Here is an 18,899-nt window from a genome sequence, read left to right as displayed (position 1 = left end):
TTAAAAATCTCCAGTCTTCCCATACTTATCAGTTGCTGTATGTCCTGCAGGAAGTGGTGGATTCTTTTCAGTCTGACACAGTGCTCTCTGCTGCCACCTCTGCCCATGTCAGGAACTGTCCAGAGCAGGAGAGGTTTTCTATAGGCATTTGCTACTGCTCTGGACAGTTCCTGACATGGACAGAGGTGGCAGCAGAGAGCACTGTGTCAGACTGGAAAGAAAACAACATTTCCTGCAGGACATACTTCAGCTGATAAGTATTGGAAGACTGAAGATTTTTAAACAGAGGTAAATTAAAAATCTATATAACTTTCTGAAACCAGTTGATTTAAAAGAAAAACATTTTCAAAAGAGTAGGATATGCCAAAAATATTTTATATCTGTAAGTCAAACCTTTGGGACCAGCACCTATCTCAAGATCAAAGGTCCCCAGGCCCCCTCTGATCTGGTTGCAGCTACAAGTATATACCACTATTATTACTCTCTCACCCTTATCCCCTACCCTTGATTTTTTTCTGACAGGAAGGAGAAGGTGGAAGAAATGCGCAGATTTGAAGAAATCCTGAGTTGGCAAAATATGTCACATGGAACACGTCAGAAATTTTGGCCAGTAAGGCTGGGTTCACACTGCATTTCTGCAGTCCGTTTTTTATTATTTAACGTTTTATGCAAAAAAAGGATTAAAATCAGTTTGTTTGTTTTTTTTTTGGGGGGGGGGGGGGGGGGGGGGGGGGGGTTAGTGTACAAGAAAATTCCAAATCCTGCGGCTACACTAGATTGGCCTCTCTGCTGAGCCAATCACTGGCCGGGAGCGCTGCAGCCGCTGGTTGGCTGATTGGCCTTTCAAGTTAAGACAGGCCGCTCTAAAGCTGGAGAGCGCAGGAGAAGACCGGGAATGTAGAGAGGTAAGTATTAACTGTTTGTTCAATCGTGAGCCCTGGGCCGCACATCGCTATCACACGTAGCGATGCGCGGTTGGCGGCCGATGATTTTAAGTCTGGACCTAAAGAAATGATCAACCGATTTGGACGATTATTGCTCTGTGTAATAGAGCAAGAAGACATCAAGGAATTCCAGACTTTTAGTGTCCGGCTCATTTCCTTTTTTTTTTTTTTCCAGTTTTCTTTCATCATCATCATCATCATCATCATCATCATCAAAATTAAATTCCAAATCATCACAAGGTTGTCTCTGCTGAAATATAGAGACGGTATTACTTCTTTTTTGTATCTCGGAGGCCATTTTTTCCTAGAATTAGGCAAAGAGCAGACTGGATACATTTTTTGTTTTTCTTTTGGCCTGTTTTCTGGAAAGTTTTGGTGGATCCGGTGTGGGAGACACTTTCTCTGGAAATAAAATGTCTTGAAAATAAACTTGCATTAGTATGTTAGTGGCACATGTGGTATAAAGTGGGTATGTTAGTGGCATATGGGGTATGTCAGTGGCACATGTGGTGTGTAGTGGATATGTTAGTGGCACATTTGGTATGTAGGGGTTATGATAGTGCCACATGTGGTGTAAAGTGGGAATGTTAGTGGCACTTGTGGTATGTAGGGGTGTGTAAATGCCACGTGTGGTATAAAGTGGGTATGTTAGTGGCACATGGGGTATGTAGGGGGTATGCTAGTGGCATATGTGGTATGTAGGTGGGTATTTTAGTGGCACATGTGCAGGGGCGTAACTATCACTGTAGCAGCCATAGCAGCTGCTATGGGGCCCACTGCATCAGGGAGCCCTATAGCCTACTCCTGCAATACTCTGGGCCCCTTGAGCTCTCATCATTTGCAGAACAAGTTGGCCGAGTGGGCCTCCCGGGATCTGCAAATGTCCCTTTAACTGAGAGCACTGCAGTTATGACTACACTTCACAGCTTAGTGGTCAGTTGGGAGGGGGCCCAATCAAAAGATTGCTATGGGGCCCAGCCATTTCTAGTTACGCCACTGCACATGTGGTGTGGTGTGTAGTGGGTATGTTAGTGGCACATGTGGTATGTAGGGGTGTGTTAGTGCCACGTGTGGTATAAAGTGGGTATGTTAGTGGCATATGTGGTATGTAGGTGGGTATGTTAATGGCACATGTGGTGTGTAGTGGATATGTTAGTGGCAGATGTGGTATGTAGTGGGTATGTTAGTGACGCATGCAGTATGTAGCAGGTATGTTAGTGGCATGTGGTATGTTTGTGGTATGTGCACTATGTAGCGGGTATGTTAGTGGCATGTGGTATGTTTGTGGTATGTGCACTATGTAGCGGGTATGTTAGTGGCACGTGGTATGTTTGTGGTATGTGCACTATGTAGCGGGTATGTTAGTGGCATGTGGTATGTTTGTGGTAAGTGCACTATGTAGCGGGTATGTTAGTGGCATGTGGTATGTTTGTGGTAAGTGCACTATGTAGCGGGTATGTTAGTGGAATGTGGTATGTTTGTGGTATGTGCACTATGTAGCGGGTATGTTAGTGGCATGTGGTATGTTTGTGGTATGTGCACTATGTAGCGGGTATGTTTGTGGTATGTGCACTATGTAGCGGGTATGTTAGTGGCACGTGGTATGTTAGTGGCACATGTAGTATGCAGCTCGTGGAGTATACCAGTAACAGCTGCAGCAGTAGCTTTACATACCGGAAATTCTTTTATGCCGTGCTGACGCTTTTTATTCTGTAGAGAAGGCTTTTCAGCAGTCTCCTCCTTATCATCATGGACAGGATTACAATGACAGTATAAACATACAAGATCAGACTATTCACATTAGGAGTTGTTCAGAGACCTCCCCGCCCCCACACACAGCTGGGGAGTCAAGCAGTTTACATTACCTGTCCACGAGAACAGGAGAAGACCGGGAACATGGACAGGTAATGTATTGGGCAGGACAGGTACTGTTTCAGCAAACAAAAAAGACAAATTCGGTAAGCTCTCCTACAACACTATTCACACTAGGCAGGAGCACGTTGCTATGGCTGAAACTGCAAACACACAAACACAGACAAAAAAAGCAACAGCTCACCGCTAATGGCAAGATACAGATATGAAAAGCGCTAAAAGCACCCCCCAACTGCTAAAAAAATCTCCACAAAATTAATGAGTCTCTTGGTTACCATTTGCAAATAGTGTAAACCATCCCACCACGATAAGGTGGCCTCATGCTCGGATGGACCCACACATCTCACATCACGCCATTTAACCCCTAAGGTTCCACAGTTAACGGTAACTGCTGCCATAAATCACTGCTAGGATCCATGGGGCCTGTACGGAGCCTCATGAATCCTGTATGGACCCCCCAATACTCACTCTGCCAGTGGGAGCTGTGTGGAGTAGCTACCATAGATACCATGGATCACCGCCTCCTCCCCCAGATGAGTATACTCCTTTAAAAAATACAAGCCCTCACACAGCTAACCCTTCCTGACCAATTATACGAATTGAGTGTACTCACTGTCACTGACTGGTATTGGAGCTCACTCTCCACTCATTTAAAGGGGTTTTGTCACAACCAGTCTATAGTGATGCATTATGTTAAAAGAAACATATTTTCACTGTACAAGCATTGCTTAAAATGTATAATTTCAGAGACTCAGTCCTCCCTCCATTAGTTTTATAACCTCTTGCCCTAGGTAGCAGCCTGCCAGGCATCCTCTTTCTTGCGTTGCACATGCTCAGTTCAATCACAGTCACATGATCTGTCTAATTAGTACTGGCAGTTGGTTTTCACTTCAATTGTAGGCAAGGGGGATTGTGGCAAAGTGTCTGCACTGTTGCCTGGCAACAACATGTCATTGCATGCTCATGACATCACATCAGAACATGACAAGCAGTGACATCAAGTAAGTGACATAATTGGTGATGTCATCCCAGGGCCCTAGAAAAGAAGGTGCAGAGCCCCAGACTCTCTGTTCTTAGGAACTCACTAGCGATCACACTGCCTGTACTACCTGTGCGTTCTGCCTGTGTATACTGACAGTTTATTTCTAGTGTTTTGTTACTTTTATCAATCCATGGAGAGAGAGGAGAGGATTGACAGGGATCTTGCCATTTTTGGCAACCTCCTGTGTTATGTGGTTCCAATCCTGGTGGGCTGTCTTTCCACCAGACACCCGCTAGTCTTGATTGAACCCTTCTTCAACCCGCTGAGCTGGGGCAATTCCATCAGTGACCCGCTCAGCTGGGACAACGCCACCAGGGACCTGCAGTGGCCAAATGCTACGATCAGAGACCTCCCGACGTGGAACTCTACCATCAACAACCTGAAGTGTCCCAACCTAACCACCAGAAATTTTCAGAGGCCCAGCTCCAGCACCAGCAACCTACAGGGTTCAATTACCACCACTGGAGAGCTGCTGAACTGGAATGTGACCACCGGCGACCCAATAAGCCTGATCTCCATCACTGGCCATCTGCAAAGCATGGAAAGCGCCTTCTTTGCTCTGCTTAGATGGATCACCGCTATTAGTGATGTGCTCAGCTGGGTGTCCACCACCAGTCGCCTGCTGAGCTGGATTTTCACAGCCTCCTGCTCACCTGGATCACTGCCACTGTTCAGCAGCTGAGTTGGATCACCACCACCAATGATTTAATATCCTGGGTCTGCACCACCAGTGACCTGATTATCTGGACCACCACCCTCACCTGCAGCAGCTACCTGCACATCTGGACAAGCGCAACCAGCTGAATCACCACTGCTACCACAGGAGAGCTGCTAAATTTGATGAGCAGAGTCAGTGAAAATCTGGTCTGGATAGCCTTAAGTATTCAGCTTCTCACCTGGGTGACCAGCCTCTGCAACCGGTGGGTCTGGCTCATAACCGCCAGTGAGACTTTAAGCTGGATCAACACCACCTGCAGAATGCTGATCAGCTGTATGAACACCACCAGACTGATTGTACGATGCTTCACCAGCACCAAGGAGCTGAGGAGATGCATCGCCGTCCTCTCCCAGGAGCTGCTCATTGGCTTCCCCGCCACCACACCACGTTCTAAAGGGCATCCGTACCGCCGCCAGCGAATTATTTAGAATGCTAAATAAATGTTTTATTTGCCAAAAATGTGTACTTTTTGTTATTAGGAAATAGATGTAGGGGGAATTTATTATAGACCAGAATTTTATTTGTTGATTTGAAGCAAAAATACATCTTGAGGTGTCCCAAGGGTGTAAGGGTCCTATTCCACGGGCTGAGAAGGGCCTGATCAACGATGTAAACAAGCACTGATCTGCTAGATCGGTGCTAGTTTACTTGGCCTATTCCATGGCCCGACAATCGTTTAGCGAGGGCTGCAGGGACATCGTTACCGATGTCCCTGCAGCCCTTGTTTCATACATTACCTGCCTGGGCGCAGGTCTTCTCCTTCTCCGAGTCCGGCACCACAGCAGCTTCAGAGCGGCCTGTCTGAACTGACAGACCGCTTAGCCAATAACTGTCCGCAGCGGTCCCGGCTGAGTGGCCTGTCAGTTCAGACAGGCCGCTCTGAAGCTGCTGCGGCGCGGAACCTGGGGAGAAGGAGAAGACCTCCAGGTCTTGTACAGGTAATGTATGATGTTTGTGAAATCGTCGGTCGACCGCCGCACACCGCTATTCCACGTAGCGATGCGCGGGTGGCAACCGATGATTTTAGGCTGATCGTTCCATCTATTCCACGGACCGATAATCGGGCGAATCGGGCCGATTTGGCCGATTATCGCTCCGTGGAATAGGCCCCTAAGTGTGTAAAAATGACTATAAACACCATGCACCACCTCTCTTACACTATACCTGTCAGCTCTGCGCCGCCTGGTGAGGAGTAAAGGGCAACTACAACAAACGTGGACGGCACACAGGAGCTCCCCCTGCTGGTCACTCTCCTCCTCCAAATCTTCTTTCTCCCACTGGTTGTAGGAGTATACTCTGCCTGTTTATTCTGCCGGACACCAGACAAAAACACCCGGTGGGGTCTCGGTAGATTTTTTCACACAGATAGCAACCAATCACAGCTTAGCATTCTCATATTAATTTGCTCTTGTAAAGTGAAAAGGGAGCTCTGATTGGTTGCTATGGGCTACTAAGGGAGATTTATTGTGCTGTCTTATAGTAAGAGACCCATAGCAACCAATCACAGCTCAGCTTTCATTTCTCACAATGCTCTGGGAAAATGAAAGCTGAGTTGTTATTGGTTGCTATGGGCAACAAAGAGACTTTTACCATTAGAAAGGGTAAAAAGAGCCTATCACAACATTTTTACTTTATATTAATGCAGAGGCCTTAAGTGCCATTTCATAACTGTAACTATATGTAATTATTTTTATGGCCTCTGTGAGGCGCTATAGCAATTTTTAAGAACTGTCACTTTTACAGATAGGTAAAGTGCGGCGGAATCACTGTGCGCTATACAAATAAAAGCATTATTATTTCCAAAGAGTCGGAGCGTGACAGCCCCGCCGCATGTTCCCATCATCCCCTGGGCTCTTGAGCTACAAAGCAATCTCGCTCTGAAGTTCTCACTGTTAATAATGTCCCAATCAGGGCTGAGCAAGCTGGAAGCCATGTGATGCGCTTCAGCCAATGAAAAGGCTGCTGGTGCGCAAGTGCACCAGCAGCCTTCTCTTTCCCATTCACTTTACAAGAAGATGCCGAGGAGGAAGAAGACCTGGCCCGCCCCTGCTGTGACAATATTGTCACAAAATGTGTTCATTTGAGCCCCACAGCCTCTTCTTTGCTTACCAGTGCTAGTAGCTGCATCACTTTATTTGTTTATTTATTTAACTTTCCAAATAAAGAAATTACTACACTATATCACTATAATATTTTTAATTACACTTTCCAGCAAACAAATCACAAACAGCACCTGCAAAGGTGCAAATAATAACATATAATAACAATAGGACAACATATTTCAACGAAAAAGATGGTGCAAAAACGATAATCGTAATATAGAAAATAAGGGCCATCACTTTATTTTTAGTAGCAAAGGTTCAAGGTATTGCAGAGTTGTCCCATTCAAGCGAACAGGAAGATGCTGAAGAACCTTTCACTATTGCTGCTAAATGGACAGCAATGAAGGTATGAGAGCGCTGTGGCACCTTCACCAATCTAAGGATGGACCATCAATTCTATAAGGTTGGATAATTCCCATGAAAGCACTAGCTGAAATCATCTTCATATGCACTGTAAAATAGTGAAACCATGCATATATAGTAGTAATATAAATTCAGACCACTACATCATACACTTATAGTTATTAGGTTATTCTTTTATTAGGTCACTAGTGTTTTTGCAGTGTTAGGCTATGTTCACACAATGTATTTTTTCGACTTTATACGGCAGTTGTTGCAATCGGCAACAACGGGCGTATGAATACGAAAAAATACGTTGACCGGGTGTCTATGGTATCCTGGCCGGAGCGTATACACATAGTATTAGCGATGTCCGTGCAGCCCTTGCCCTAAACTGGTAAAACCTGTCCACGCTCCCAGTCTTCTGCTTACTTCCTGGCGCCATGGCTGCAGCTTTATGGTGCGTTCACACCTACAGGATCTGCAGCTGATTTTCTGCAGCAGATTTAATTTAAATAACTGAACACAGCATCAAATCTGCTGCAGATCTGCTGCAGATCCTGTAGGTGTGAACGCACCCTTAGGGTAGCTTCACACGTACCGTATCGCTGCGTTTTTATCGCTGCGTTTTTAACACTGCGTTTTTATCGCTGCATTTTTGCTGCGTTTTTTACATGCGCGTTTTGATTTTCACATGATTTTCATGTGAAAATCAAAATGCGCATGTAAAAAACGCAGCAAAAACGCACCGTTAAAAACGCAGCGATAAATACATGTGAAGGCACCCTTAGAGTGGCCTGAGCTGACAGGCTGCTCAGCCAATCACTGGCCGGGACCGCTGCAGCCAGTGATTGGCTGAGCGGCCTGTCAGCTCAGACAGGCCACTCTAAGGGCCCTATTCCACCGGACGATTATCGTTCAGATTATCGTTAAATTGTTCGAATCTAAACGATAATCGTTCGGTTGAAATGCAGTTAACGATTAACGACTGAACGAGAAATTGTTGATCGCTTTATAAGACCTGGACCTATTTTTATCGTTGCTCGTTCGCAAATCGTTTGCTTTGAAAAAGACGTTGTTCGGTCGTTCGCAGTAGATACGAACACAATAGCGAATAAATAGCAAAGAAAAAAGGATCGCAAATATGATCATAAGTAACAATTATCGTTCCATGGAAATGAGCAAACGTTTTCAGGTCTTTTGCAATATCGGTCGTTTGAGATCGTTAATAGTTAACGATTATGCGAACGATAATCGTCTGGTGGAATAGGGCCCTTAAGCTGCAGCCATGGTGCCGGGACTCGTGCAGGAGAAGACCGGAAGCGTGGAGAGGTAAAGTATTAATTGCTTGTTCAACTGTGAGCTGCCGGTCGTGCATCACTATTACACGTATCGATGCACAGTCGGCGGCTGATGATTTTAGGTCTGGACCTAAAGAAACGATCAGTCGATTCCCCCGATTATCGCTCCTTGTAATAGGGCATATCAAGGAATTCCATTTTTTTTGTGTCCACCTTATAGTTCATGAAGTCCTGGGATTCCGTGAATTTACCTCCCCAGATGACACATCATTCACCAAACTGTAGTAGCATTTGAGCGCACAGTTCATGTACAGCAAATCATCACGCAGTCTTTACATGACCTGAAGGTTTGAATTTAATCCTCAAATATGTTTGTATGCACGAGGCGCTGGCACATAATTTTCTTCTTTTTTACAGTTTTCCTTGTAAAATCATCATCAAAATTACATTCCAAATACATCATCACAAGGTCGTATCTGCTGAAATATAGAGTCGGTTTTAATTTTTTTTTGTATCTTGGAGGCCATTTTTTCCTGGAAGAGCTCACCGGAATAATTTCTGTTTTTCTTTTGGCCTGTTTACTGGAAAGTTTTGGTGGATCCGGTGTGGGACATAAAATATCTTGAAAATGAGCTTGCATTGGTCGTACTGACTTAATCCCGTAATGCAGATAGAACTGGACGTACACGAACGATTTTCGCTTATTTTCTGGGGAGGGATTATAGACGCGATGACAGACGTCTTCACCTTTCTTGGGGGTTTGGCTTGATAAAGCTGTGTTCTCGAAGCGTAAATAATTCTTTACGTATGGTGTGGTAGGCTTCAGTTTCAGGACCACAGTCGGTTTCTTCTGTTTGCTGGACGCAGGTTTCTTCTCAGAACCTGCACTCTGATTTTGCTTTTCCTTTTTCTTTTTTGCTCTTTTACTACGTGCCTTCTTTTTTTTGTTTGTTGTTGAATCAGAATTACCCTGAATAAATGCAGGAGAACTCTTTGCACCTGGTACAGGTGGATCGGCTTGAGTAGGTGTAGTGGCCTTACTCTTGCTGGGAAGTAAACTGGGAAGTAAACAAGGCCCCCTCCCTTGAAGTAACGATGAAATACTGTCAGATAGCGGTATAATTTGTATCCTCCTGTATAGGCTTCCTGTTGACGTGCAATAGACGTGGCCTGTTGCTGGACATTGCAGATATCTTCCACTTTGGTTTGGTGGATCTTCTGGTAAATATACAAAGAAATATGATTTATCCAACATTAGAAATATTGGAGCTTCTGGCTGATCCATGTTTAGTGGAATGAGATTAATATATTAGGGATGAGAAGGATGATGCAGGTGCTGTAATGGCTGGCTGTATAGAAGCTGGATAGGTAAATCACTCTCTGCTTGTAGAGGCTGAAGAGAACAATCTAAGCAAAAAACAAGAACAAAGATATTTGTCACATTCTCATTTCATGATTTACTCATCACAAATGTGAGATCACATACAAAGAGACTGTAAATGACAAAACCAATAAATATTATACATTACACTTGGGATGCCGGTGGCGCGATCCTTTTTTCGAATTGCTGCCCGATGCCAGTATTTTCAGGAGGACCGCCCCGTCCCGGAGCACTGGGGGCAGGCCCACCGACCGCGCAGTGTGACGATATCCACTCTGTGACGTGGCTCAAATAATTCTAATGAGGGAAGGGGATAACGCCACACTGGGGGGCGGCAGGCCTGCCCCCAATGCTTCAGGGAAGGTAGGTGCTCCAGAAAAGACTGGAGGGGAGCGAGGGGACGAGGAGGCAATTCAAAAAAGGACCACGCCACTGGCATGCACGCAGCGGTGCTGATCGATACAAGAAAAGCAGCGATGTACCTGATAGTACATTAAGTTTAACCCCTTAACGACCGCAGGCGTGTATTTACGTCCTGCGGTCGTTAAGGGTGTTCAGAGCGAGGCTGCGCGGCGACCCCGCTCTGAGCCGCCGCAGTCCCGGGCTACATGCGGCACCCGGGACCGCGACGGCTCAGAGCTATTAGCGGGCACGGTCCGATCGCTGTGCCTGCTAATAAGGTAATCAGATGCAGCTGTCAAAGATGACATCTGATCCCGACTCGGCATTCGGTTGCTTCCGGCTGCAAGCAATCGAGTGCCTATCTCATTGATCTATGCTGTATATCCTATACAGCATAGATCTCAATGAGAGATCAGTGTGCTTATACTAGAAGTCCCCCAGGGGGAATAACCCTAACCCAAGGGGGAATAACCCTAACCCCAGGGGGACTTCTAGTATAAGTGTAAAAAAAAAAAAGTGTTATTATTAATAGAAAAAAACCCTCCCCTAATAAAAGTTCGAATCACCCCCCTTTTCCCATGTTATAAATAAAAATAAATAAATAAACATGTTTGGTGTTGCCGCGTGCGTAATGGCCCAAAGTATTACTTTATCACATTCCTGATCTCGCACGGTAAACGGCGTGAGCGCAAAAAAATCCCAAAGTGCAAAATTGCGCATTTTCACATCAAATCCAGAAAAATTGTAATAAAAAGCGATCAAAAAGTCGCATATGTGCAATCAAGGTACCGATAGAAAGAACACTTAATGGCGCAAAAAAAGACACCTCACACAGCCCCATAGACCAAAGGATAAAAGCGCTATAAGCCTGGGAATGGAGCGATTTTAAGGAACATATATTTGTTAACAATGGTTTGAATTTTTTACAAGCCATCCGATACAAGAAAAGTTATACATGTTACATATCGTAACGACTTGAAGGACATATATAACATGTCAGTTTTACCCCCAGGCGAACGGCGTAAAAACAACCCCCCCCCCCCCAAATAAACAAAATGCGTTGTTTTCTTTTTCAATTTCACCACACATTTATTTTTTTTCTGGTTTTCCAGTGTACTTTATGAAAAAATTCAGCCTGTCATTGCGAAGTACAATTAGTGGCGCAAAACAATAAAGGCTCATGTGGGTTTCTAGGTGAAAAATTGCAAGTGCTATGGCCTTTTAAGCACAAGGAGGAAAAAACGAAAACGCAAAAAACTAAATAGGCCCGGTCCTTAAGGGGTTAAACAGCAAAGTAGTTCTCTTTCAATGCAGCTAACACAGAGGGAGTCTTAAAGCTTATAGAAGATGGGTTTGTAAGTACTTGTACACATTCGATCTTTGGAGCCTCCATCAGCTGAGACACATTGGATAGCATTTGGCCAACTGATATTGAAGGTGTATGCCAACCTTAATAAATGAAATGAAAAATGTATAAAACATTTAGGTGGCATGGATGCATTCAGTTATGCTTATTATAAGAAACAACCACTTTAATGCCCATGAGGGTCACTCTCTCCGCCAGGTCCCTGGCACTGGAGTCACTCATGCACTTGCAGAGCCTGGAGGAAAAGGAGACTGTAGTAGACCGCCATGGAGCCAGATGAGTATGTGTGTTTTTCTTTTTCACAATGGAGGGGGTGCCTACTGAGGTTTGGGAGGCTTACTAAGGGGGGCGGGGTTACCTACCAAGGGGGGTGCCTACAGGGATGCGAGAGGTTTACTAAGAGGGGTGTATTTAATTACAAGGGGGATGCATACAGGGGGAATGCCTAAGGAGGGATAGCCTATGAGGGGTGTTACCTATGGAAGATGGCATTGCCTAGAGGGTGATTGTCTACAGGCGGATTACCTATAGGGGGATTGCATGTAGGAAAATTTTCTGCTGTTTTTGTTGCATTCTTTAGGTCCAATCATCTATGTTGAAGGTACTCTCAACAGAATCAGGTCTGAATCCAACCTTGCATATACACTCATACATACTGTATTCCCTGGGGTGAAAGGGACCTTCCAGCAAGACAATGCAACGTGTCTCACATCTACAAATGTCTGACATTGAAGTGTTGGTCATGATCTTACAACCAAAGTACAACCCTGGTCCTCAAACTCTCAAACTTGAACCCAGTTGAGTATCTCTAGGAACATCTCGATAGTAAGACTGGATGCGACCCTGTGAGCGGTCAGCCGCCCATGACGGGGTAAAACAGCCATGATGGGGTTAATAGCGGGGGAGGAAGGGCTTAGAGAGCGGGAGTTGCTAGGGGTGGAGAATAGGTGGATCTGGAGGGTGTAAATAGGTCCTACTCATGTTAACACTCGGGAGGAGAGGGCAGGTAGCAGAGTCCCGCCCGCCCTCCCTAATGTAAGTTGGTAGTGGAGGGGTGGCTTTTGTCATGCACATAGTACAAAAATAGCTGTAGGTGATGCCGCCGTCCCTTTAAAACCACTTTTTATTCGTATCGGGCAAAAATATCCATACAGATGGAAAAAAGTGACATGTTTCGACGTATACATGTCTTAATCACTGCACAAAAGACATAGGGGGACATTTATTAAGTTCGGCATTTTTTGCGCTGGGCGTAAAAATGTCCCAGCAGCGCCGACAGTATGGAGATTTTTGTAGAGGTGCACCGCCTCTACATAAATCCCGCGCGCACCAGTGTGTGCGCCAGGAAACCTTCGCCAGCGCAGAGGCGGCGTAGGTTTCCTTATGATTTTTCGGCGAGACCCAGAGGCTGTGCCCCCTTTCCACCCCCTCCCCGCCATAAATTTATTCGCATCTGGCCATTTTACTCCAAAAATACAACTTTTTCCTTTAATAAATTTCCCCCATAGTGTGCACACCAGGACGGCAGAATTGCCTACAGCTTTTTTGGACTATGTGCATTGCAACCCAGCGAGTCTCTAGGTAGGGGCGAAGCCTCCCTGTTCCACATGTTATTTCTAGGAGATGGTTCACACTGATTGTGGTGGCATGACTATGGTTGAAGAGGTTTTTGCTTGTTTTTAAATGTTTTTTGTCATAGCTGCTCTTTGGCGGGTCCTTAGGGGTTGGTATCAGAAACTGATGGGGGTGGTGGTGGTGGTGGGGGTATGTAGTAAGCAATCCCCCAATGTACTTGTATTATCCAGCACCAGTTGATTTGAAAGAAAAAAACCCGATTAATGACAGATAAGCTACTGCTCTAATGGCCAGAATTGGAGAAACCTCAATAGCGACAGCATCTACATGGTTTCAGACATTTTTGACAACCCACCCAAAGGCATGATGGGGCTGCCATAGTAGCCTAAGGTGTAACATTTGATCTACAAAGTACAGACGCATATCAGGCTGCCTGCCAGAAAATTAGTCCCAGGTGTAATACACTGCATGTTATAAGTAGTGCCGTCTAGTATGTAAACAATGAAACAATTGCATTGTTAACTGTAAATAATTAAAGAAACTTTAGACTTCAAACCCGCAGCCTGATGAGGAGAATGCAGATAGGAAAGAAGTGATTCAATTCATTCCTACTGTAAATTGACTCATCTCTAGATTACCATTCAGTTATTACTGTATATAAACCAGCTATTGCGCCAGCAGTTCCCGTGGTTCTTACCTCAGCAGCCTTCTCTCTCTCTGACTCTCATCTGCTGTATCAGAGGACGAGCCTGGAGTTATTCTGCTTTTGCTGGTTGCTGTTCTAAGTTTCGTTTTCCTTTCTGTGAACTCATCTTCTCTCCCTGGCTGGTGACTATAAATAACACTCTGTATCTAACACATAGTCATAAAGTCCACATAGGTATGAGAAGGAAAACAATCCCTTCACACTAGAGCTGAGCGATAAAGCCAAAAAGAAAATCTCCATTTTTTTAAAAAGATTATTTATGGACGATTCTATGGACCATTTTTTGCCTCAGATACTATTTTAATGATGTTTGAGACAACAACTGTATAGCTGAGTGTTGTAGTAGTACAGGTATAGATGAGGGGTGTAGTATTACAGGTATAGATGAGGGGTGTAGTAGTACAGGTATAGATGAGTGGTGTAGTAGTACAGGTATAGATGAGGGGTGTAGTAGTACTAGTATAGATGAGGGGTGTAGTAGTACTGGTATAGATGAGGGGTGTAGTAGTACAGGTATAGATGAGGGGTGTAGTAGTAATACTGGTATAGATGAGGGGTGTAGTAGTACAGGTATAGATGAGTGGTGTAGTAGTACAGGTATAGATGAGGGGTGTAGTAGTACTAGTATAGATGAGGGGTGTAGTAGTACTGGTATAGATGAGGGGTGTAGTAGTACAGGTATAGATAGGTGTTGTAGTAGTACAGGTATAGATGAGGGGTGTAGTAGTACTGGTATAGATGAGGGGTGTAGTAGTACAGGTATAGATGAGGGGTGTAGTAGTACAGGTATAGATGAGTGGTGTAGTAGTACAGGTACAGATGAGGGGTGTAGTAGTACTGGTATAGATGAGGGGTGTAGTAGTACAGGTACAGATGAGGGGTGTAGTAGTACAGGTATAGATGAGGGGTGTAGTAGTACAGGTATAGATGAGGGGTGTAGTAGTACTGGTATAGATGAGCGGTGTACTAGTACAGGTATAGATGAGGGGTGTAGTAGTACTGGTATAGATGAGGGGTGTAGTAGTACAGGTATAGATGAGGGGTGTAGTAGTACAGGTATAGATGAGTGGTGTAGTAGTACTGGTATAGATGAGGGGTGTAGTAGTACAGGTATAGATGAGGGGTGTAGTAGTACAGGTATAGATGAGGGGTGTAGTAGTACTGGTATAGATGAGGGGTGTGGTAGTACTGGTATAGATGAGGGGTGTAGTAGTACAGGTATAGATGAGGGGTGTAGTAGTACTGGTATAGATGAGGGGTGTGGTAGTACTGGTATAGATGAGGGGTGTAGTAGTACAGGTATAGATGAGGGGTGTAGTAGTACAGGTATAGATGAGGGGTGTAGTAGTACAGGTATAGATGAGGGGTGTAGTAGTACTGGTATAGATGAGGGGTGTAGTAGTACAGGTATAGATGAGGGGTGTAGTAGTACAGGTATAGATGAGGGGTGTAGTAGTACAGGTATAGATGAGGGGTGTAGTAGTACTGGTATAGATGAGGGGTGTGGTAGTACTGGTATAGATGAGGGGTGTAGTAGTACAGGTATAGATGAGGGGTGTAGTAGTCAGGGCCGATTCTGGGGTTTCTGCCGCCTGAGGCAAACCTCAGGCGGCCGCCCCCTGACAACCCCCCCCCCATCCCCCCCCCCCCGCCGCCGTAACCGAATCACCCGCGCCTGGACGCCCCGCACCCCCCCCCCCCCCCCCGTAACCGAATCACCCGCGCCTGGACGCCCCGCACCCCCCCCCCCCCCCCCGGGCCGGCCCTGCAGCCACTCACCTGTCCTGCAGCAGCCGTCCTGTCCCGCTCACCGCTGTCTCCCGACCCTGCAGCCGCTCACCTGTCCTACCGCAACCGTCCCGTCCCACCGCTGTTCCTTTCCGCGCTCCAGTGCTGTCAGTCAGCAGCTGTCATCGCCCTCCAGAGAGTCGTGAGTGCCTGGGGTCAGCGGGGGCATCGCGGCCCCCGCTGACCACGGGCACTCACGACTCGCTGGAGGGCGATGACAGCTGCTGACTGACGGCGCGGGACAGCGGTAAGCGTTGGCGGCGGGACCGGACGGCTGCGGCAGGACAGGTGAGCGGCTGCAGGCGCAGGGCTGCTGTCTGCCGCCCCCTGCAGGGGCGCAGAATCTGCCGCCTGAGGCGGAATACTCATTCCGCCTCATGGCAGAAACGGCCCTGGTAGTAGTACAGGTATAGATGAGGGGTGTAGTAGTACAGGTATAGATGAGTGGATGAGGGGTGTAGTAGTACAGGTATAGATGAGGGGTGTAGTAGTACTGGTATAGATGAGGGGTGTAGTAGTACAGGTATAGATGAGGGGTGTAGTAGTACAGGTATAGGTGAGGGGTGTAGTAGTACTGGTATAGATGAGGGGTGTGGTAGTACAGGTATAGATGAGAGGTGTAGTAGTACTGGTATAGATGAGGGGCAGTTATAGATAAGATCCAGCATGGGGCACCCTCCCTTCCCAGGCTCTGGAAGCTTCAGCTCTGGCAGCTGGAGGCTGTCACTAACACGCCTCCTGCCCGCATTGGGGGGTCGCTGAGCGTGCAAATTTTTTTTTTGAAAATTGAATTTACGATTTTAAAAAGAAAAATCGAAAAGATTTTTAAATTCTGAGCGAATGAATAAGGCTGGGTTCACACTGCGTTTTTGCAATCCATTTTTTTCATCCGTTTTTTGCAAAAAACGGATGAAAAATGGATGGGAAAAAACGGATGCATTAGTGTGTATCTGTTTTGATCAGTTTTTCCATTGACTTCCATTGTAAAAAAAACGGATCCGTTTTTTTTTTAACAGACACAAAAGTAGTGTCAGATACGTAAAAAAAACGGATCTGTTTTGATCCGTTTTTTTACAATGGAAGTCAATGGAAAAACGGATGGACACAAATGCATCCGTTTTTTTCATCCGTTTTTTGCAAAAAAGGAGGACAACACAGAGGGGGGCCATCTATAAAGGGGAAAAGGTGACACAGAGGGGGGCATCTATAAGGAGAACCACATAGAGGGGGGCCATCTATAAGGGGGGTGAAGTGACACAGAGGGGCCATATATAAAAAGTACTTCACAGAGGGGGCCATCTATAGGGGGGGGGGTGACACAGAGGGGGTCATCTATAAGGTGGACCACACAGAGGGGGGCCATCTGTAACGGGGGGGGGGGTGACACAGAGGGGCAATCTATAAGAAGGACTACATAAAGGGGGGCCATCTATAGGGGGGGCCACAGAGGGGGTAATCTATGAGGGGGGGGGGTGACACAGAGGGGGGCCATCTATACGGGTAATCTATAAGGTGGACAACACAGAGGGGAGCCATCTAAAAGGGGGGATGACACAGAGGGGGTAATCTATAAGGTGAACTAAACAGAGGGGGGCCATCTATAAGGTGGACTACACAGAGGGGGGCCATCTATGAGTTGGACTACACAGAGGGGGGCCATCTATAAGGAGTACTACACAGAGGGGGGCCAGCTATAAGAAGGACTACACAGAGGGGGTAATCTATGAGATAATACACAGAGGGAGCCATCTATAAGCAGAACTACACAGAGGTGGGCCATCTATAAGGGGGGGGAGGGATGACACAGAGAGGGCCATCTATAAGGAGGACTACACAGAGTGGGGCCATCTATAAGGGGGATGACACAGAGGGGGCCATCTATAAGGAGGACAACACAGAGGGGGGCCATCTATAAAGGGGGAAAGGTGACACAGAGGGGGGCCATCTATGAGGAGGACTACACAGAGGGGGGCCAGCTATAAGAAGGACTACACAGAGGGGGTAATCTATAAGAGATAATACACAGAGGGGGCCATCTATAAGCAGGACTACGCAGAGGGGTACCATCTATAAGCAGGATTACACAGTGGGGGGCATCTATTAGCAAGACTACAAAGAGGGGACCATCTATAAGTAGGATTACACATAGGGGGCATCTATTAAGGAGGACTACACAGAGGGGGGGGGGCATTTTAAAGGGTGACTACACAGAGGGGGGCATCTTTAAAGGGGAACTATCTATAAGGGGACTAAACAGAGGAGAACTATCTCTAATAAAGACTACAAAGAGAGGGGACATCTTTAAGGGGGCTACACACAGGAGGGCCATCTATAAGGGGGTCTACTCAGAGGGGGGCCATCTTCTATAGGAGCGGTGGCCAGGAGTGGTAACACCTACCCCCAGACACATGGCACCGGACCTTTGGTAGAATTAGTGTGAGGTGCGGAGACAGAGATGACACAATGCTTAAACTTTACTTGAAAAATATTTTCAGTTGAATACAAAAAAATATAACAGTGCTTCAGGGGTCCTGGCCAAAGCCAGGCCCTGGCTTAACTTCTGCAGGAACTGGTTTTGTTGTGTCCTCTCTCACTGAAAACTAATACTCAACTAACTCCCTTCCTACACGCGGTTAACTCCTCCCCTACAGGGGTAATATTTAAACTCTCCTGTGAGTGGTGGGGCTGAGTGTGGGTGAGAGAAGAAGAACAGGAAAGTACAAGAAAGAAGAGCAACTGCAACTGGTCAGCATACAACACATGAAACAAACAGTTAACCCATTACTCTTCAGCTGTGTATAGGATACATAAAAACAGGTTACATCTAGTGGGGGAAATAAGATACTTCATCTCCCACTTTGTTTAACCTGAGTGAACGACTGGGGTGCATATACAACACCCGTGGTGGGACACTACACCAGAATGTGTGTGAAGTGTGTGACTTAAAAAAAAACCCTTGTATTCATGTTTAGATAAGTCTATGTTATCTCACCACCTTCTGCTTATACCAGTGATGGCTAACCTTGACACTCCAGCTGTTGCAAAAGTACAGTTCCCATCACGCCTGAACAACGAAAGATATGGCTTTGGCTGCTTAGGCATGATGGGAATTTTAGTTTTTTAACAGCTGGAGTGTCAAGGTTAGCCATCACTGGCCTACACAGTATCGGTGACCACCCTGTTAGGTCGTAGGAGTCCCAGGCCTCTGTCTCTGGGTGAAGCTAACTAGCTTAAGTTTTCCCATGTAGTCGAGCATTTGTTAGTCTTTGACACATGGGAATACATTATTTGAAGGGGAAATTCCAGCAGGTTTGTGCATATGAACCTGCTGATATCCCCTCTACAGCGGTGTACCTAAATGAT

The 18,899-nt window shown here is 46.0% G+C and overlaps 1 protein-coding gene across 1 annotated transcript; it reads right to left on the bottom strand.

The window, feature by feature from the left end:
* Positions 1-8,066: 8,066 nt before the first annotated feature.
* Positions 8,067-13,820, bottom strand: LOC138794669 (uncharacterized). Its single transcript, XM_069973466.1, has 2 exons — positions 13,740-13,820; positions 8,067-9,725 (listed from the first exon to the last, which is right to left on the bottom strand). The coding sequence occupies exon 2, from the start codon at positions 9,601-9,603 to the stop codon at positions 8,674-8,676; it is 930 nt and encodes a 309-aa protein (XP_069829567.1). The 5' UTR covers positions 9,604-9,725; positions 13,740-13,820; the 3' UTR covers positions 8,067-8,673.
* Positions 13,821-18,899: the final 5,079 nt, after the last annotated feature.

This window comes from Dendropsophus ebraccatus, chromosome 6, assembly GCF_027789765.1.
Source record: "Dendropsophus ebraccatus isolate aDenEbr1 chromosome 6, aDenEbr1.pat, whole genome shotgun sequence".
Classification (NCBI taxonomy): Eukaryota; Metazoa; Chordata; class Amphibia; order Anura; family Hylidae; genus Dendropsophus; species Dendropsophus ebraccatus.
Note: the sequence above shows the minus strand (reverse complement) of the source record. Positions and strands in the feature narration are given on the sequence as shown.

What these genes read in the sequence shown, in the direction of transcription:
- LOC138794669 (XM_069973466.1), bottom strand. Translation starts at nt 9,603, where the DNA reads ATGGATCAGCCAGAAGCTCCAATATTTCTAATGTTGGATAAATCATAT.